Below are 17,569 nucleotides of genomic sequence, written 5' to 3'. Positions count from 1 at the left end.
ATCTTGGAAAAATCGCATTTTTAATTAAATAATAATGAAAATGTTAACAAATTATGTTGACAGATAATAATTCATTAATTTTTTTGTTAAATTCAACTATTAATATGAACATTCCTTATATCTTTATCTTTTAAATGCGATTTTAACTAACCCATTTGGTGTTGAAAGCAGACTTGCATTCGAGGCAACGCAATACAAAAATGGTTTGTAAAAATAAAATCTTCTCCTTAACAATAAATATATGTTAATAAAGATAATATTAGAAGAAAAATGTTTTATTTTCTTTACTTGCATCAAACATATAGTCATTTCATATCGTAATATTATATATATAATGCGATATACACTTCTCCCTCACCAAGAAATACAGTGATAAAATATTTTTTCATCTAAGCCACTTTATTTTATTAAGAAGAATGCTAAAATGTTTAAAAACTAATATAGTTTTATCTTCAATAGGAAGTGCTTATAAAAATAAAAGGAAAATCTCAGAAAAGAAATATATTATCTTAAGTTACATCAAACGTATCACACATTAACGATAGATACGTTCACATTCGATATTCGCTTTAAAAATACACATTTTTTTGTTAAGCAAGAAACGTTTCCCTTTAACAAAAATATATTGAGATCCTTACTCAATTACTTGACTAGGACTAGGACTAGTTAACGCGTGTACCTTCAATATTGCTCTAACCTACATTTTATTATGTAAATATAAACCTATATACTCGTTTCCTTTATTTTTATATCAACTCAAATTCAAAATGATTGTCGTTTAAACGAAAATAGGAATCTCCTTGTTATAAATATTGTGGTCCTGAAAAGGACCGATTTGTTGGGTGCGATTTGTATATGTACAAGGCAGAGAGAAGAAATTTAAGCGCGCTCGCCGCGAATACGTCTGGCCAGTTGAATGTCCTTGGGCATGATTGTGACACGCTTAGCATGGATGGCACACAAGTTTGTATCTTCGAATAGGCCAACCAAATAGGCTTCGCTAGCTTCCTGGAGTGCCATCACAGCTGAGCTCTGGAAACGAAGGTCAGTCTTGAAGTCTTGAGCGATTTCACGCACTAGACGCTGGAACGGCAACTTGCGAATAAGCAATTCAGTGCTCTTCTGGTAGCGACGAATTTCACGCAGAGCAACAGTGCCAGGGCGATAGCGATGAGGTTTCTTGACACCGCCAGTAGCTGGTGCACTTTTACGTGCTGCCTTAGTGGCCAACTGCTTGCGAGGAGCCTTGCCTCCAGTTGATTTGCGAGCGGTCTGCTTTGTACGAGCCATTTTTTTCTCTCTTTCACAATTCTTACTTTACACTGTCACTGTTAAAAACACAATAATCGAGATGCTCGCTTACGCATCGCTTATATAGAAAACTGGTGGTGAGTTAGAAAGAGATAGACATATTCGTTACTCATGTTAAATGCTATGCGCTCTACTCTACAAGTTGAGAGGGTAGTGTGTGAGAGGGATGCAAGCATTTGTGTGCTCCCTCGTGTTTTCGGGTTTCTCGGTATAAATAGAAGTGGATGTAACGATGCAGACATTAGTTTGTTTCTGACATTCGTGAAGTGTTCATTAAAAAGTAAAAAGTGAAAAATGACTGGTCGTGGTAAAGGTGGCAAAGGCTTGGGTAAAGGAGGTGCAAAGCGTCATCGCAAAGTGTTGCGTGATAATATCCAGGGTATCACGAAGCCAGCTATCCGTCGTTTAGCTCGTCGTGGTGGCGTGAAGCGAATCTCTGGACTTATCTATGAAGAGACTCGTGGCGTTCTTAAGGTCTTTTTGGAAAATGTTATTCGTGATGCTGTCACATACACCGAACACGCCAAGAGGAAGACAGTCACAGCCATGGATGTTGTCTATGCGCTGAAAAGGCAAGGTCGCACACTGTACGGCTTTGGCGGTTAGGAAAGAAGAAAGTATAAAAAGCAACTTACACTCGCACCAATCGGTCCTTTTCAGGACCACCAACATGTTTCCCTAAAAGAGCTTGAAAATATAAAATTCAATATACATTTTTCGCAAACCAAATCGGTATTGGGCATATATTTAGCTGATGTTCAGTATTGGCTACGAAATGATCGAGAAATTGAATTAATTCCGTCTAGTTAAACCATTTGGTTTCGACATTTATGAAAAATTTGAAGCTATCAAAAAGAAGTATTGTGCATATTTCATATTCGAATAAGAATTCGATGTTACAGAAATCTTAGCTAAGCTGCGGTGAAAACTCGCGTGTATTTCAAGGGTACATTGCCAAATTTATAGTTTACATATCAGCAATATTAGCAATATTTCAGCTCAACATATTTGAAACCTTTGGAATATGGAACAGAAACACTAAATGACTAAATGAATGGCGATGACTGTACTTTTCTCAGCGTCTACCATCTGTAAATTTTCCCTTTATTTATTCTTATTATATACATATTATTTAGAATGTTTACGTATGAAAAAAGTCATCTCTTTTGTATAAATTGGTCGTCCTGAAAAGGACGTTTGGTTTCGATTTGCGTAAATTCGTTATTAGTAATTTAAGCCTTCTTTTCGGTCTTCTTGGGCAACAAAACTGCTTGGATGTTAGGCAACACACCGCCCTGGGCAATAGTGACGCCTGAAAGCAGTTTATTCAACTCCTCATCGTTGCGGATGGCCAATTGCAGATGGCGAGGGATAATTCTGGTTTTCTTGTTATCGCGGGCTGCATTACCAGCCAACTCCAAAACTTCAGCGGCCAAGTATTCCATAACAGCCGCCAAGTACACTGGAGCACCGGCACCAACACGCTCGGCATAGTTGCCTTTGCGAAGAAGACGGTGAATACGACCAACGGGGAACTGAAGGCCAGCGCGGTTCGAACGCGACTTTGCCTTTCCCTTAACTTTTCCACCTTTACCACGGCCAGACATTTCTTAAATTCTTTTTTTTTTCACTTTAACACTGCACAAACAAGTATCGAATGCCCAGCCCTCTCAACAATATGACAACTTATACTTTTTTCACTACCTACTTTTTCAGGTAAACGAGGGTGAGTTGTGCTGTTCGCAAACATGAAAACGTTGTACAAAAAAAACCTATAAATGTTAAGCAATTTGTGTGCTTCTGTCAAACATTTGTGAAGTGAGTTAAAGTGAACTTGAGTGGATAATAACAATCATGCCGCCTAAGACAAGTGGAAAGGCAGCCAAAAAGGCTGGCAAAGCCCAGAAGAATATTACCAAGAATGATAAGAAGAAGAAGCGTAAGAGGAAGGAAAGCTACGCCATCTACATTTACAAAGTGCTAAAGCAGGTCCATCCTGACACTGGAATCTCGTCAAAGGCCATGAGCATCATGAATAGCTTTGTGAACGACATTTTTGAGCGTATTGCTGCTGAAGCCTCTCGTTTGGCCCACTACAACAAACGTTCTACGATTACCAGTCGGGAAATCCAAACTGCAGTCCGTCTTCTGTTGCCCGGAGAGTTGGCCAAGCACGCTGTCAGTGAAGGAACAAAGGCAGTTACCAAGTACACTAGCTCCAAGTAAATCTTAGCTTGATGTATGCAGAACACCCAAAAGCAAAAGGCCCTTTTCAGGGCCACAAATCTTTTTTCAAAGAATATGAAATATTTCCATGCTAACAAAATTTCTGATTCTGATTCTGAATAGATTACCTTTAATTCTTATTGTATAAAACTTACTGAAGCAAATATATTTGCTTGCTATTCAAGAAAAACTATAAAATTATCGTTACTCCACAAATATCCCACTACAATTTCCTACGTTTTTATTATGATAAAGTTGGACACGTAAAAACTATTTGACGAAAACAGAAATTAACATCGAATATATTTCAAATATTGCTGCTGACTAAATAGGATCCGTTTCTTTTTATATTACTTTTAACAGCAACAAGAAAGATACAGGTAGAAAAATATTTTTTCTCTTGGATATATAAAATTGTAGTCCTGAAAAGGACTTTGTTTAATAGCAAATTTCATAGTTTTGAAATTTGTTCATACTCTCTCTGAAGAGTATATTTCGATGTGAAATTACTTCTTTGTTGCAGACGCAGTTTTTGCCTTTGGCTTCTTGGCAGCAGCTTTTTTTGGCGACGCAGCCGCGACAACCTTCTTAGGCTTAGCACTGGTGGTCTTAGGTTTGGGAGTTTTTGGCTTTGCTGCGCTTGACTTTGCCTTTGCTGTTGTGGGCTTGGCTTTAATAGTACCAACTTTCTTTGCATCTTTGGCCTTCGCTTTTTCAGCTTTCTTCTTGTCAACACTCTTTTTGGTCACCACAGCCTTCGACAACTTCTTATCAGCGACACCCTTTGGTTTCTTGGTAGCAGATATAGTTTTCTTTTTAGCTGCTGCTGCCGACGAAGTTACCTTCTTGGATTTCTTCTCTACAGAGGACACTTTAGGCTTAGGCTCCTTTTTGGAAGATGCAGACAACTTAAACGAACCAGATGCACCCTTGCCCTTTGTTTGAATCAACTTTCCATTCGCAACTGAATTCTTCAGGTACTTCTTAATGAATGGGGCTAGTTTTTGGGCATCGCACTTGTAAGTGGCACTGATATATTTCTTTATAGCCAAAAGGGATGAGCCACCACGTTCCTTTAAATTTTGTATCGATGCGTCCACCATCTGCTGAGTTGGTGGGTGTGTTGGAGGAGCCGTTGTTTTCTTTGCCTTCGATGCGGATGCTGGCTTTTTAGCAGCTACCTTCTTCTCAGCTGAGGCTGTTTGGGGAGTCACGGGAGACGCAGATACTGCAACAACGGAATCAGACATTTTTATTCAGCACTTCTTTACTTCTTCACTATAAAAACAAATGCAACGTTTTTGTTTAATCGAAATTTGCCAGCTGCGGCATGGCATTTTGGTCACCCGTTTCAGTGAGAATCGAGGAGGAAGGCTACGCGAGAATGTTTTTGCTATTGAACGTTCGTTACACAGAAGTTTACAATTACCATTTTATTGATTTGTCTTTTTAAACAGTTTATACATGGAATTTAAACTAAATAGTTTATTGAACATATTCCAAAATGTTTGAAAAATTGAAAAAATAAGTTTTCAGTTTGTTAAATATGATTTAACGATTTTTAATTGCCATCTAAAGTTTGACTTTGTATGATAGCAAAATAAGATATCTTGGAAAAATCGCATTTTTAATTAAATAATAATGAAAATGTTAACAAATTATGTTGACAGATAATAATTCATTAATTTTTTTGTTAAATTCAACTATTAATATGAACATTCCTTATATCTTTATCTTTTAAATGCGATTTTAACTAACCCATTTGGTGTTGAAAGCAGACTTGCATTCGAGGCAACGCAATACAAAAATGGTTTGTAAAAATAAAATCTTCTCCTTAACAATAAATATATGTTAATAAAGATAATATTAGAAGAAAAATGTTTTATTTTCTTTACTTGCATCAAACATATAGTCATTTCATATCGTAATATTATATATATAATGCGATATACACTTCTCCCTCACCAAGAAATACAGTGATAAAATATTTTTTCATCTAAGCCACTTTATTTTATTAAGAAGAATGCTAAAATGTTTAAAAACTAATATAGTTTTATCTTCAATAGGAAGTGCTTATAAAAATAAAAGGAAAATCTCAGAAAAGAAATATATTATCTTAAGTTACATCAAACGTATCACACATTAACGATACGTTCACATTCGATATTCGCTTTAAAAATACACATTTTTTTGTTAAGCAAGAAACGTTTCCCTTTAACAAAAATATATTGAGATCCTTACTCAATTACTTGACTAGGACTAGGACTAGTTAGTGACATTTGCTCTAACCTACATTTTATTATGTAAATATAAACCTATATACTCGTTTCCTTTATTTTTATATCAACTCAAATTCAAAATGATTGTCGTTTAAACGAAAATAGGAATCTCCTTGTTATAAATATTGTGGTCCTGAAAAGGACCGATTTGTTGGGTGCGATTTGTATATGTACAAGGCAGAGAGAAGAAATTTAAGCGCGCTCGCCGCGAATACGTCTGGCCAGTTGAATGTCCTTGGGCATGATTGTGACACGCTTAGCATGGATGGCACACAAGTTTGTATCTTCGAATAGGCCAACCAAATAGGCTTCGCTAGCTTCCTGGAGTGCCATCACAGCTGAGCTCTGGAAACGAAGGTCAGTCTTGAAGTCTTGAGCGATTTCACGCACTAGACGCTGGAACGGCAACTTGCGAATAAGCAATTCAGTGCTCTTCTGGTAGCGACGAATTTCACGCAGAGCAACAGTGCCAGGGCGATAGCGATGAGGTTTCTTGACACCGCCAGTAGCTGGTGCACTTTTACGTGCTGCCTTAGTGGCCAACTGCTTGCGAGGAGCCTTGCCTCCAGTTGATTTGCGAGCGGTCTGCTTTGTACGAGCCATTTTTTTCTCTCTTTCACAATTCTTACTTTACACTGTCACTGTTAAAAACACAATAATCGAGATGCTCGCTTACGCATCGCTTATATAGAAAACTGGTGGTGAGTTAGAAAGAGATAGACATATTCGTTACTCATGTTAAATGCTATGCGCTCTACTCTACAAGTTGAGAGGGTAGTGTGTGAGAGGGATGCAAGCATTTGTGTGCTCCCTCGTGTTTTCGGGTTTCTCGGTATAAATAGAAGTGGATGTAACGATGCAGACATTAGTTTGTTTCTGACATTCGTGAAGTGTTCATTAAAAAGTAAAAAGTGAAAAATGACTGGTCGTGGTAAAGGTGGCAAAGGCTTGGGTAAAGGAGGTGCAAAGCGTCATCGCAAAGTGTTGCGTGATAATATCCAGGGTATCACGAAGCCAGCTATCCGTCGTTTAGCTCGTCGTGGTGGCGTGAAGCGAATCTCTGGACTTATCTATGAAGAGACTCGTGGCGTTCTTAAGGTCTTTTTGGAAAATGTTATTCGTGATGCTGTCACATACACCGAACACGCCAAGAGGAAGACAGTCACAGCCATGGATGTTGTCTATGCGCTGAAAAGGCAAGGTCGCACACTGTACGGCTTTGGCGGTTAGGAAAGAAGAAAGTATAAAAAGCAACTTACACTCGCACCAATCGGTCCTTTTCAGGACCACCAACATGTTTCCCTAAAAGAGCTTGAAAATATAAAATTCAATATACATTTTTCGCAAACCAAATCGGTATTGGGCATATATTTAGCTGATGTTCAGTATTGGCTACGAAATGATCGAGAAATTGAATTAATTCCGTCTAGTTAAACCATTTGGTTTCGACATTTATGAAAAATTTGAAGCTATCAAAAAGAAGTATTGTGCATATTTCATATTCGAATAAGAATTCGATGTTACAGAAATCTTAGCTAAGCTGCGGTGAAAACTCGCGTGTATTTCAAGGGTACATTGCCAAATTTATAGTTTACATATCAGCAATATTAGCAATATTTCAGCTCAACATATTTGAAACCTTTGGAATATGGAACAGAAACACTAAATGACTAAATGAATGGCGATGACTGTACTTTTCTCAGCGTCTACCATCTGTAAATTTTCCCTTTATTTATTCTTATCATATACATATTATTTAGAATGTTTACGTATGAAAAAAGTCATCTCTTTTGTATAAATTGGTCGTCCTGAAAAGGACGTTTGGTTTCGATTTGCGTAAATTCGTTATTAGTAATTTAAGCCTTCTTTTCGGTCTTCTTGGGCAACAAAACTGCTTGGATGTTAGGCAACACACCGCCCTGGGCAATAGTGACGCCTGAAAGCAGTTTATTCAACTCCTCATCGTTGCGGATGGCCAATTGCAGATGGCGAGGGATAATTCTGGTTTTCTTGTTATCGCGGGCTGCATTACCAGCCAACTCCAAAACTTCAGCGGCCAAGTATTCCATAACAGCCGCCAAGTACACTGGAGCACCGGCACCAACACGCTCGGCATAGTTGCCTTTGCGAAGAAGACGGTGAATACGACCAACGGGGAACTGAAGGCCAGCGCGGTTCGAACGCGACTTTGCCTTTCCCTTAACTTTTCCACCTTTACCACGGCCAGACATTTCTTAAATTCTTTTTTTTTTCACTTTAACACTGCACAAACAAGTATCGAATGCCCAGCCCTCTCAACAATATGACAACTTATACTTTTTTCACTACCTACTTTTTCAGGTAAACGAGGGTGAGTTGTGCTGTTCGCAAACATGAAAACGTTGTACAAAAAAAACCTATAAATGTTAAGCAATTTGTGTGCTTCTGTCAAACATTTGTGAAGTGAGTTAAAGTGAACTTGAGTGGATAATAACAATCATGCCGCCTAAGACAAGTGGAAAGGCAGCCAAAAAGGCTGGCAAAGCCCAGAAGAATATTACCAAGAATGATAAGAAGAAGAAGCGTAAGAGGAAGGAAAGCTACGCCATCTACATTTACAAAGTGCTAAAGCAGGTCCATCCTGACACTGGAATCTCGTCAAAGGCCATGAGCATCATGAATAGCTTTGTGAACGACATTTTTGAGCGTATTGCTGCTGAAGCCTCTCGTTTGGCCCACTACAACAAACGTTCTACGATTACCAGTCGGGAAATCCAAACTGCAGTCCGTCTTCTGTTGCCCGGAGAGTTGGCCAAGCACGCTGTCAGTGAAGGAACAAAGGCAGTTACCAAGTACACTAGCTCCAAGTAAATCTTAGCTTGATGTATGCAGAACACCCAAAAGCAAAAGGCCCTTTTCAGGGCCACAAATCTTTTTTCAAAGAATATGAAATATTTCCATGCTAACAAAATTTCTGATTCTGATTCTGAATAGATTACCTTTAATTCTTATTGTATAAAACTTACTGAAGCAAATATATTTGCTTGCTATTCAAGAAAAACTATAAAATTATCGTTACTCCACAAATATCCCACTACAATTTCCTACGTTTTTATTATGATAAAGTTGGACACGTAAAAACTATTTGACGAAAACAGAAATTAACATCGAATATATTTCAAATATTGCTGCTGACTAAATAGGATCCGTTTCTTTTTATATTACTTTTAACAGCAACAAGAAAGATACAGGTAGAAAAATATTTTTTTTTCTCTTGGATATATAAAATTGTAGTCCTGAAAAGGACTTTGTTTAATAGCAAATTTCATAGTTTTGAAATTTGTTCATACTCTCTCTGAAGAGTATATTTCGATGTGAAATTACTTCTTTGTTGCAGACGCAGTTTTTGCCTTTGGCTTCTTGGCAGCAGCTTTTTTTGGCGACGCAGCCGCGACAACCTTCTTAGGCTTAGCACTGGTGGTCTTAGGTTTGGGAGTTTTTGGCTTTGCTGCGCTTGACTTTGCCTTTGCTGTTGTGGGCTTGGCTTTAATAGTACCAACTTTCTTTGCATCTTTGGCCTTCGCTTTTTCAGCTTTCTTCTTGTCAACACTCTTTTTGGTCACCACAGCCTTCGACAACTTCTTATCAGCGACACCCTTTGGTTTCTTGGTAGCAGATATAGTTTTCTTTTTAGCTGCTGCTGCCGACGAAGTTACCTTCTTGGATTTCTTCTCTACAGAGGACACCTTAGGCTTAGGCTCCTTTTTGGAAGATGCAGACAACTTAAACGAACCAGATGCACCCTTGCCCTTTGTTTGAATCAACTTTCCATTCGCAACTGAATTCTTCAGGTACTTCTTAATGAATGGGGCTAGTTTTTGGGCATCGCACTTGTAAGTGGCACTGATATATTTCTTTATAGCCAAAAGGGATGAGCCACCACGTTCCTTTAAATTTTGTATCGATGCGTCCACCATCTGCTGAGTTGGTGGGTGTGTTGGAGGAGCCGTTGTTTTCTTTGCCTTCGATGCGGATGCTGGCTTTTTAGCAGCTACCTTCTTCTCAGCTGAGGCTGTTTGGGGAGTCACGGGAGACGCAGATACTGCAACAACGGAATCAGACATTTTTATTCAGCACTTCTTTACTTCTTCACTATAAAAACAAATGCAACGTTTTTGTTTAATCGAAATTTGCCAGCTGCGGCATGGCATTTTGGTCACCCGTTTCAGTGAGAATCGAGGAGGAAGGCTACGCGAGAATGTTTTTGGTATTGAACGTTCGTTACACAGAAGTTTACAATTACCATTTTATTGATTTGTCTTTTTAAACAGTTTATACATGGAATTTAAACTAAATAGTTTATTGAACATATTCCAAAATGTTTGAAAAATTGAAAAAATAAGTTTTCAGTTTGTTAAATATGATTTAACGATTTTTAATTGCCATCTAAAGTTTGACTTTGTATGATAGCAAAATAAGATATCTTGGAAAAATCGCATTTTTAATTAAATAATAATGAAAATGTTAACAAATTATGTTGACAGATAATAATTCATTAATTTTTTTGTTAAATTCAACTATTAATATGAACATTCCTTATATCTTTATCTTTTAAATGCGATTTTAACTAACCCATTTGGTGTTGAAAGCAGACTTGCATTCGAGGCAACGCAATACAAAAATGGTTTGTAAAAATAAAATCTTCTCCTTAACAATAAATATATGTTAATAAAGATAATATTAGAAGAAAAATGTTTTATTTTCTTTACTTGCATCAAACATATAGTCATTTCATATCGTAATATTATATATATAATGCGATATACACTTCTCCCTCACCAAGAAATACAGTGATAAAATATTTTTTCATCTAAGCCACTTTATTTTATTAAGAAGAATGCTAAAATGTTTAAAAACTAATATAGTTTTATCTTCAATAGGAAGTGCTTATAAAAATAAAAGGAAAATCTCAGAAAAGAAATATATTATCTTAAGTTACATCAAACGTATCACACATTAACGATACGTTCACATTCGATATTCGCTTTAAAAATACACATTTTTTTGTTAAGCAAGAAACGTTTCCCTTTAACAAAAATATATTGAGATCCTTACTCAATTACTTGACTAGGACTAGGACTAGTTAGTGACATTTGCTCTAACCTACATTTTATTATGTAAATATAAACCTATATACTCGTTTCCTTTATTTTTATATCAACTCAAATTCAAAATGATTGTCGTTTAAACGAAAATAGGAATCTCCTTGTTATAAATATTGTGGTCCTGAAAAGGACCGATTTGTTGGGTGCGATTTGTATATGTACAAGGCAGAGAGAAGAAATTTAAGCGCGCTCGCCGCGAATACGTCTGGCCAGTTGAATGTCCTTGGGCATGATTGTGACACGCTTAGCATGGATGGCACACAAGTTTGTATCTTCGAATAGGCCAACCAAATAGGCTTCGCTAGCTTCCTGGAGTGCCATCACAGCTGAGCTCTGGAAACGAAGGTCAGTCTTGAAGTCTTGAGCGATTTCACGCACTAGACGCTGGAACGGCAACTTGCGAATAAGCAATTCAGTGCTCTTCTGGTAGCGACGAATTTCACGCAGAGCAACAGTGCCAGGGCGATAGCGATGAGGTTTCTTGACACCGCCAGTAGCTGGTGCACTTTTACGTGCTGCCTTAGTGGCCAACTGCTTGCGAGGAGCCTTGCCTCCAGTTGATTTGCGAGCGGTCTGCTTTGTACGAGCCATTTTTTTCTCTCTTTCACAATTCTTACTTTACACTGTCACTGTTAAAAACACAATAATCGAGATGCTCGCTTACGCATCGCTTATATAGAAAACTGGTGGTGAGTTAGAAAGAGATAGACATATTCGTTACTCATGTTAAATGCTATGCGCTCTACTCTACAAGTTGAGAGGGTAGTGTGTGAGAGGGATGCAAGCATTTGTGTGCTCCCTCGTGTTTTCGGGTTTCTCGGTATAAATAGAAGTGGATGTAACGATGCAGACATTAGTTTGTTTCTGACATTCGTGAAGTGTTCATTAAAAAGTAAAAAGTGAAAAATGACTGGTCGTGGTAAAGGTGGCAAAGGCTTGGGTAAAGGAGGTGCAAAGCGTCATCGCAAAGTGTTGCGTGATAATATCCAGGGTATCACGAAGCCAGCTATCCGTCGTTTAGCTCGTCGTGGTGGCGTGAAGCGAATCTCTGGACTTATCTATGAAGAGACTCGTGGCGTTCTTAAGGTCTTTTTGGAAAATGTTATTCGTGATGCTGTCACATACACCGAACACGCCAAGAGGAAGACAGTCACAGCCATGGATGTTGTCTATGCGCTGAAAAGGCAAGGTCGCACACTGTACGGCTTTGGCGGTTAGGAAAGAAGAAAGTATAAAAAGCAACTTACACTCGCACCAATCGGTCCTTTTCAGGACCACCAACATGTTTCCCTAAAAGAGCTTGAAAATATAAAATTCAATATACATTTTTCGCAAACCAAATCGGTATTGGGCATATATTTAGCTGATGTTCAGTATTGGCTACGAAATGATCGAGAAATTGAATTAATTCCGTCTAGTTAAACCATTTGGTTTCGACATTTATGAAAAATTTGAAGCTATCAAAAAGAAGTATTGTGCATATTTCATATTCGAATAAGAATTCGATGTTACAGAAATCTTAGCTAAGCTGCGGTGAAAACTCGCGTGTATTTCAAGGGTACATTGCCAAATTTATAGTTTACATATCAGCAATATTAGCAATATTTCAGCTCAACATATTTGAAACCTTTGGAATATGGAACAGAAACACTAAATGACTAAATGAATGGCGATGACTGTACTTTTCTCAGCGTCTACCATCTGTAAATTTTCCCTTTATTTATTCTTATTATATACATATTATTTAGAATGTTTACGTATGAAAAAAGTCATCTCTTTTGTATAAATTGGTCGTCCTGAAAAGGACGTTTGGTTTCGATTTGCGTAAATTCGTTATTAGTAATTTAAGCCTTCTTTTCGGTCTTCTTGGGCAACAAAACTGCTTGGATGTTAGGCAACACACCGCCCTGGGCAATAGTGACGCCTGAAAGCAGTTTATTCAACTCCTCATCGTTGCGGATGGCCAATTGCAGATGGCGAGGGATAATTCTGGTTTTCTTGTTATCGCGGGCTGCATTACCAGCCAACTCCAAAACTTCAGCGGCCAAGTATTCCATAACAGCCGCCAAGTACACTGGAGCACCGGCACCAACACGCTCGGCATAGTTGCCTTTGCGAAGAAGACGGTGAATACGACCAACGGGGAACTGAAGGCCAGCGCGGTTCGAACGCGACTTTGCCTTTCCCTTAACTTTTCCACCTTTACCACGGCCAGACATTTCTTAAATTCTTTTTTTTTTCACTTTAACACTGCACAAACAAGTATCGAATGCCCAGCCCTCTCAACAATATGACAACTTATACTTTTTTCACTACCTACTTTTTCAGGTAAACGAGGGTGAGTTGTGCTGTTCGCAAACATGAAAACGTTGTACAAAAAAAACCTATAAATGTTAAGCAATTTGTGTGCTTCTGTCAAACATTTGTGAAGTGAGTTAAAGTGAACTTGAGTGGATAATAACAATCATGCCGCCTAAGACAAGTGGAAAGGCAGCCAAAAAGGCTGGCAAAGCCCAGAAGAATATTACCAAGAATGATAAGAAGAAGAAGCGTAAGAGGAAGGAAAGCTACGCCATCTACATTTACAAAGTGCTAAAGCAGGTCCATCCTGACACTGGAATCTCGTCAAAGGCCATGAGCATCATGAATAGCTTTGTGAACGACATTTTTGAGCGTATTGCTGCTGAAGCCTCTCGTTTGGCCCACTACAACAAACGTTCTACGATTACCAGTCGGGAAATCCAAACTGCAGTCCGTCTTCGTTTTTATTATGATAAAGTTGGACACGTAAAAACTATTTGACGAAAACAGAAATTAACATCGAATATATTTCAAATATTGCTGCTGACTAAATAGGATCCGTTTCTTTTTATATTACTTTTAACAGCAACAAGAAAGATACAGGTAGAAAAATATTTTTTCTCTTGGATATATAAAATTGTAGTCCTGAAAAGGACTTTGTTTAATAGCAAATTTCATAGTTTTGAAATTTGTTCATACTCTCTCTGAAGAGTATATTTCGATGTGAAATTACTTCTTTGTTGCAGACGCAGTTTTTGCCTTTGGCTTCTTGGCAGCAGCTTTTTTTGGCGACGCAGCCGCGACAACCTTCTTAGGCTTAGCACTGGTGGTCTTAGGTTTGGGAGTTTTTGGCTTTGCTGCGCTTGACTTTGCCTTTGCTGTTGTGGGCTTGGCTTTAATAGTACCAACTTTCTTTGCATCTTTGGCCTTCGCTTTTTCAGCTTTCTTCTTGTCAACACTCTTTTTGGTCACCACAGCCTTCGACAACTTCTTATCAGCGACACCCTTTGGTTTCTTGGTAGCAGATATAGTTTTCTTTTTAGCTGCTGCTGCCGACGAAGTTACCTTCTTGGATTTCTTCTCTACAGAGGACACTTTAGGCTTAGGCTCCTTTTTGGAAGATGCAGACAACTTAAACGAACCAGATGCACCCTTGCCCTTTGTTTGAATCAACTTTCCATTCGCAACTGAATTCTTCAGGTACTTCTTAATGAATGGGGCTAGTTTTTGGGCATCGCACTTGTAAGTGGCACTGATATATTTCTTTATAGCCAAAAGGGATGAGCCACCACGTTCCTTTAAATTTTGTATCGATGCGTCCACCATCTGCTGAGTTGGTGGGTGTGTTGGAGGAGCCGTTGTTTTCTTTGCCTTCGATGCGGATGCTGGCTTTTTAGCAGCTACCTTCTTCTCAGCTGAGGCTGTTTGGGGAGTCACGGGAGACGCAGATACTGCAACAACGGAATCAGACATTTTTATTCAGCACTTCTTTACTTCTTCACTATAAAAACAAATGCAACGTTTTTGTTTAATCGAAATTTGCCAGCTGCGGCATGGCATTTTGGTCACCCGTTTCAGTGAGAATCGAGGAGGAAGGCTACGCGAGAATGTTTTTGCTATTGAACGTTCGTTACACAGAAGTTTACAATTACCATTTTATTGATTTGTCTTTTTAAACAGTTTATACATGGAATTTAAACTAAATAGTTTATTGAACATATTCCAAAATGTTTGAAAAATTGAAAAAATAAGTTTTCAGTTTGTTAAATATGATTTAACGATTTTTAATTGCCATCTAAAGTTTGACTTTGTATGATAGCAAAATAAGATATCTTGGAAAAATCGCATTTTTAATTAAATAATAATGAAAATGTTAACAAATTATGTTGACAGATAATAATTCATTAATTTTTTTGTTAAATTCAACTATTAATATGAACATTCCTTATATCTTTATCTTTTAAATGCGATTTTAACTAACCCATTTGGTGTTGAAAGCAGACTTGCATTCGAGGCAACGCAATACAAAAATGGTTTGTAAAAATAAAATCTTCTCCTTAACAATAAATATATGTTAATAAAGATAATATTAGAAGAAAAATGTTTTATTTTCTTTACTTGCATCAAACATATAGTCATTTCATATCGTAATATTATATATATAATGCGATATACACTTCTCCCTCACCAAGAAATACAGTGATAAAATATTTTTTCATCTAAGCCACTTTATTTTATTAAGAAGAATGCTAAAATGTTTAAAAACTAATATAGTTTTATCTTCAATAGGAAGTGCTTATAAAAATAAAAGGAAAATCTCAGAAAAGAAATATATTATCTTAAGTTACATCAAACGTATCACACATTAACGATACGTTCACATTCGATATTCGCTTTAAAAATACACATTTTTTTGTTAAGCAAGAAACGTTTCCCTTTAACAAAAATATATTGAGATCCTTACTCAATTACTTGACTAGGACTAGGACTAGTTAGTGACATTTGCTCTAACCTACATTTTATTATGTAAATATAAACCTATATACTCGTTTCCTTTATTTTTATATCAACTCAAATTCAAAATGATTGTCGTTTAAACGAAAATAGGAATCTCCTTGTTATAAATATTGTGGTCCTGAAAAGGACCGATTTGTTGGGTGCGATTTGTATATGTACAAGGCAGAGAGAAGAAATTTAAGCGCGCTCGCCGCGAATACGTCTGGCCAGTTGAATGTCCTTGGGCATGATTGTGACACGCTTAGCATGGATGGCACACAAGTTTGTATCTTCGAATAGGCCAACCAAATAGGCTTCGCTAGCTTCCTGGAGTGCCATCACAGCTGAGCTCTGGAAACGAAGGTCAGTCTTGAAGTCTTGAGCGATTTCACGCACTAGACGCTGGAACGGCAACTTGCGAATAAGCAATTCAGTGCTCTTCTGGTAGCGACGAATTTCACGCAGAGCAACAGTGCCAGGGCGATAGCGATGAGGTTTCTTGACACCGCCAGTAGCTGGTGCACTTTTACGTGCTGCCTTAGTGGCCAACTGCTTGCGAGGAGCCTTGCCTCCAGTTGATTTGCGAGCGGTCTGCTTTGTACGAGCCATTTTTTTCTCTCTTTCACAATTCTTACTTTACACTGTCACTGTTAAAAACACAATAATCGAGATGCTCGCTTACGCATCGCTTATATAGAAAACTGGTGGTGAGTTAGAAAGAGATAGACATATTCGTTACTCATGTTAAATGCTATGCGCTCTACTCTACAAGTTGAGAGGGTAGTGTGTGAGAGGGATGCAAGCATTTGTGTGCTCCCTCGTGTTTTCGGGTTTCTCGGTATAAATAGAAGTGGATGTAACGATGCAGACATTAGTTTGTTTCTGACATTCGTGAAGTGTTCATTAAAAAGTAAAAAGTGAAAAATGACTGGTCGTGGTAAAGGTGGCAAAGGCTTGGGTAAAGGAGGTGCAAAGCGTCATCGCAAAGTGTTGCGTGATAATATCCAGGGTATCACGAAGCCAGCTATCCGTCGTTTAGCTCGTCGTGGTGGCGTGAAGCGAATCTCTGGACTTATCTATGAAGAGACTCGTGGCGTTCTTAAGGTCTTTTTGGAAAATGTTATTCGTGATGCTGTCACATACACCGAACACGCCAAGAGGAAGACAGTCACAGCCATGGATGTTGTCTATGCGCTGAAAAGGCAAGGTCGCACACTGTACGGCTTTGGCGGTTAGGAAAGAAGAAAGTATAAAAAGCAACTTACACTCGCACCAATCGGTCCTTTTCAGGACCACCAACATGTTTCCCTAAAAGAGCTTGAAAATATAAAATTCAATATACATTTTTCGCAAACCAAATCGGTATTGGGCATATATTTAGCTGATGTTCAGTATTGGCTACGAAATGATCGAGAAATTGAATTAATTCCGTCTAGTTAAACCATTTGGTTTCGACATTTATGAAAAATTTGAAGCTATCAAAAAGAAGTATTGTGCATATTTCATATTCGAATAAGAATTCGATGTTACAGAAATCTTAGCTAAGCTGCGGTGAAAACTCGCGTGTATTTCAAGGGTACATTGCCAAATTTATAGTTTACATATCAGCAATATTAGCAATATTTCAGCTCAACATATTTGAAACCTTTGGAATATGGAACAGAAACACTAAATGACTAAATGAATGGCGATGACTGTACTTTTCTCAGCGTCTACCATCTGTAAATTTTCCCTTTATTTATTCTTATCATATACATATTATTTAGAATGTTTACGTATGAAAAAAGTCATCTCTTTTGTATAAATTGGTCG

The 17,569-nt window shown here is 37.8% G+C and overlaps 14 protein-coding genes across 14 annotated transcripts; 6 read left to right on the top strand and 8 right to left on the bottom strand.

The window, feature by feature from the left end:
* Positions 1–820: 820 nt before the first annotated feature.
* On the bottom strand, positions 821–6,489 carry LOC115483238. The gene is made up of 4 exons (XM_030224583.1): positions 6,011–6,489; positions 4,220–4,765; positions 2,603–2,809; positions 821–1,307 (listed from the first exon to the last, which is right to left on the bottom strand). The coding sequence occupies exons 1-4, from the start codon at positions 6,417–6,419 to the stop codon at positions 880–882; spliced, it is 1,590 nt and encodes a 529-aa protein (XP_030080443.1). The 5' UTR covers positions 6,420–6,489; the 3' UTR covers positions 821–879.
* LOC115483288 (histone H4) lies at positions 1,542–1,972 on the top strand. The gene has a single exon (XM_030224631.1). It carries the CDS (start codon positions 1,606–1,608, stop codon positions 1,915–1,917), a length of 312 nt encoding a protein of 103 aa, XP_030080491.1. The 5' UTR covers positions 1,542–1,605; the 3' UTR covers positions 1,918–1,972.
* Positions 2,496–2,957, bottom strand: LOC115483279 (histone H2A). Its single transcript, XM_030224622.1, has one exon. It carries the CDS (start codon positions 2,916–2,918, stop codon positions 2,544–2,546), a length of 375 nt encoding a protein of 124 aa, XP_030080482.1. The 5' UTR covers positions 2,919–2,957; the 3' UTR covers positions 2,496–2,543.
* Positions 3,136–3,588, top strand: LOC115483283 (histone H2B). The gene has a single exon (XM_030224626.1). The coding sequence runs from the start codon at positions 3,166–3,168 to the stop codon at positions 3,535–3,537; it is 372 nt and encodes a 123-aa protein (XP_030080486.1). The 5' UTR covers positions 3,136–3,165; the 3' UTR covers positions 3,538–3,588.
* On the bottom strand, positions 4,038–4,845 carry LOC115483278 (histone H1-like). Its single transcript, XM_030224621.1, has one exon. The coding sequence runs from the start codon at positions 4,785–4,787 to the stop codon at positions 4,044–4,046; it is 744 nt and encodes a 247-aa protein (XP_030080481.1). The 5' UTR covers positions 4,788–4,845; the 3' UTR covers positions 4,038–4,043.
* Positions 6,490–6,670: 181 nt separating the features above from the next.
* Positions 6,671–7,101, top strand: LOC115483289 (histone H4). The gene has a single exon (XM_030224632.1). The coding sequence runs from the start codon at positions 6,735–6,737 to the stop codon at positions 7,044–7,046; it is 312 nt and encodes a 103-aa protein (XP_030080492.1). The 5' UTR covers positions 6,671–6,734; the 3' UTR covers positions 7,047–7,101.
* Positions 7,102–7,624: 523 nt separating this feature from the next.
* On the bottom strand, positions 7,625–8,086 carry LOC115483281 (histone H2A). The gene has a single exon (XM_030224624.1). The coding sequence runs from the start codon at positions 8,045–8,047 to the stop codon at positions 7,673–7,675; it is 375 nt and encodes a 124-aa protein (XP_030080484.1). The 5' UTR covers positions 8,048–8,086; the 3' UTR covers positions 7,625–7,672.
* Positions 8,087–8,264: 178 nt separating this feature from the next.
* LOC115483285 (histone H2B) lies at positions 8,265–8,717 on the top strand. The gene has a single exon (XM_030224628.1). It carries the CDS (start codon positions 8,295–8,297, stop codon positions 8,664–8,666), a length of 372 nt encoding a protein of 123 aa, XP_030080488.1. The 5' UTR covers positions 8,265–8,294; the 3' UTR covers positions 8,667–8,717.
* Positions 8,718–9,169: 452 nt separating this feature from the next.
* On the bottom strand, positions 9,170–9,977 carry LOC115483277 (histone H1-like). Its single transcript, XM_030224620.1, has one exon. It carries the CDS (start codon positions 9,917–9,919, stop codon positions 9,176–9,178), a length of 744 nt encoding a protein of 247 aa, XP_030080480.1. The 5' UTR covers positions 9,920–9,977; the 3' UTR covers positions 9,170–9,175.
* Positions 9,978–11,081: 1,104 nt separating this feature from the next.
* On the bottom strand, positions 11,082–16,436 carry LOC115483237. Its single transcript, XM_030224582.1, has 4 exons — positions 15,958–16,436; positions 14,167–14,712; positions 12,864–13,070; positions 11,082–11,568 (listed from the first exon to the last, which is right to left on the bottom strand). Exons 1-4 carry the CDS (start codon positions 16,364–16,366, stop codon positions 11,141–11,143), a joined length of 1,590 nt encoding a protein of 529 aa, XP_030080442.1. The 5' UTR covers positions 16,367–16,436; the 3' UTR covers positions 11,082–11,140.
* LOC115483265 (histone H4) lies at positions 11,803–12,233 on the top strand. The gene has a single exon (XM_030224610.1). The coding sequence runs from the start codon at positions 11,867–11,869 to the stop codon at positions 12,176–12,178; it is 312 nt and encodes a 103-aa protein (XP_030080470.1). The 5' UTR covers positions 11,803–11,866; the 3' UTR covers positions 12,179–12,233.
* On the bottom strand, positions 12,757–13,218 carry LOC115483253 (histone H2A). Its single transcript, XM_030224598.1, has one exon. It carries the CDS (start codon positions 13,177–13,179, stop codon positions 12,805–12,807), a length of 375 nt encoding a protein of 124 aa, XP_030080458.1. The 5' UTR covers positions 13,180–13,218; the 3' UTR covers positions 12,757–12,804.
* On the bottom strand, positions 13,985–14,792 carry LOC115483248 (histone H1-like). Its single transcript, XM_030224593.1, has one exon. It carries the CDS (start codon positions 14,732–14,734, stop codon positions 13,991–13,993), a length of 744 nt encoding a protein of 247 aa, XP_030080453.1. The 5' UTR covers positions 14,735–14,792; the 3' UTR covers positions 13,985–13,990.
* A 181-nt stretch (positions 16,437–16,617) lies between the features above and the next one.
* Positions 16,618–17,048, top strand: LOC115483264 (histone H4). The gene has a single exon (XM_030224609.1). The coding sequence runs from the start codon at positions 16,682–16,684 to the stop codon at positions 16,991–16,993; it is 312 nt and encodes a 103-aa protein (XP_030080469.1). The 5' UTR covers positions 16,618–16,681; the 3' UTR covers positions 16,994–17,048.
* The last annotated feature ends 521 nt before the right edge of the window (positions 17,049–17,569 follow it).

This window comes from Drosophila hydei, unplaced genomic scaffold, assembly GCF_003285905.1.
Source record: "Drosophila hydei strain 15085-1641.00,03,60 unplaced genomic scaffold, DhydRS2 tig00008115-arrow-arrow-pilon, whole genome shotgun sequence".
Lineage (NCBI taxonomy): Eukaryota > Metazoa > Arthropoda > Insecta > Diptera > Drosophilidae > Drosophila > Drosophila hydei.
This window is presented reverse-complemented; position numbering and strand designations above follow the sequence as displayed.

Bases quoted from the DNA above. Each gene is read 5' to 3' on its own strand.
- LOC115483288 (XM_030224631.1), top strand. From the start codon at position 1,606: ATGACTGGTCGTGGTAAAGGTGGCAAAGGCTTGGGTAAAGGAGGTGCA.
- LOC115483277 (XM_030224620.1), bottom strand. From the start codon at position 9,919: ATGTCTGATTCCGTTGTTGCAGTATCTGCGTCTCCCGTGACTCCCCAA.
- LOC115483265 (XM_030224610.1), top strand. From the start codon at position 11,867: ATGACTGGTCGTGGTAAAGGTGGCAAAGGCTTGGGTAAAGGAGGTGCA.
- LOC115483289 (XM_030224632.1), top strand. From the start codon at position 6,735: ATGACTGGTCGTGGTAAAGGTGGCAAAGGCTTGGGTAAAGGAGGTGCA.
- LOC115483281 (XM_030224624.1), bottom strand. From the start codon at position 8,047: ATGTCTGGCCGTGGTAAAGGTGGAAAAGTTAAGGGAAAGGCAAAGTCG.
- LOC115483238 (XM_030224583.1), bottom strand. From the start codon at position 6,419: ATGGCTCGTACAAAGCAGACCGCTCGCAAATCAACTGGAGGCAAGGCT. The intron at 4,766-6,010 runs AAATTTCTTCTC...CCGTTGTTGCAG, and splicing joins TATTCGCGGCGAGCGCGCTT to TATCTGCGTCTCCCGTGACT. The intron at 2,810-4,219 runs GTACTATTAAAG...TTCTTCGCAAAG, and splicing joins CAAAGATGCAAAGAAAGTTG to GCAACTATGCCGAGCGTGTT.
- LOC115483279 (XM_030224622.1), bottom strand. From the start codon at position 2,918: ATGTCTGGCCGTGGTAAAGGTGGAAAAGTTAAGGGAAAGGCAAAGTCG.
- LOC115483283 (XM_030224626.1), top strand. From the start codon at position 3,166: ATGCCGCCTAAGACAAGTGGAAAGGCAGCCAAAAAGGCTGGCAAAGCC.
- LOC115483285 (XM_030224628.1), top strand. From the start codon at position 8,295: ATGCCGCCTAAGACAAGTGGAAAGGCAGCCAAAAAGGCTGGCAAAGCC.
- LOC115483253 (XM_030224598.1), bottom strand. From the start codon at position 13,179: ATGTCTGGCCGTGGTAAAGGTGGAAAAGTTAAGGGAAAGGCAAAGTCG.
- LOC115483237 (XM_030224582.1), bottom strand. From the start codon at position 16,366: ATGGCTCGTACAAAGCAGACCGCTCGCAAATCAACTGGAGGCAAGGCT. The intron at 13,071-14,166 runs GTACTATTAAAG...TTCTTCGCAAAG, and splicing joins CAAAGATGCAAAGAAAGTTG to GCAACTATGCCGAGCGTGTT. The intron at 11,569-12,863 runs GTGTGTTGCCTA...AAAGTAAGAATT, and splicing joins CGTCACTATTGCCCAGGGCG to GTGAAAGAGAGAAAAAAATG.
- LOC115483278 (XM_030224621.1), bottom strand. From the start codon at position 4,787: ATGTCTGATTCCGTTGTTGCAGTATCTGCGTCTCCCGTGACTCCCCAA.
- LOC115483264 (XM_030224609.1), top strand. From the start codon at position 16,682: ATGACTGGTCGTGGTAAAGGTGGCAAAGGCTTGGGTAAAGGAGGTGCA.
- LOC115483248 (XM_030224593.1), bottom strand. From the start codon at position 14,734: ATGTCTGATTCCGTTGTTGCAGTATCTGCGTCTCCCGTGACTCCCCAA.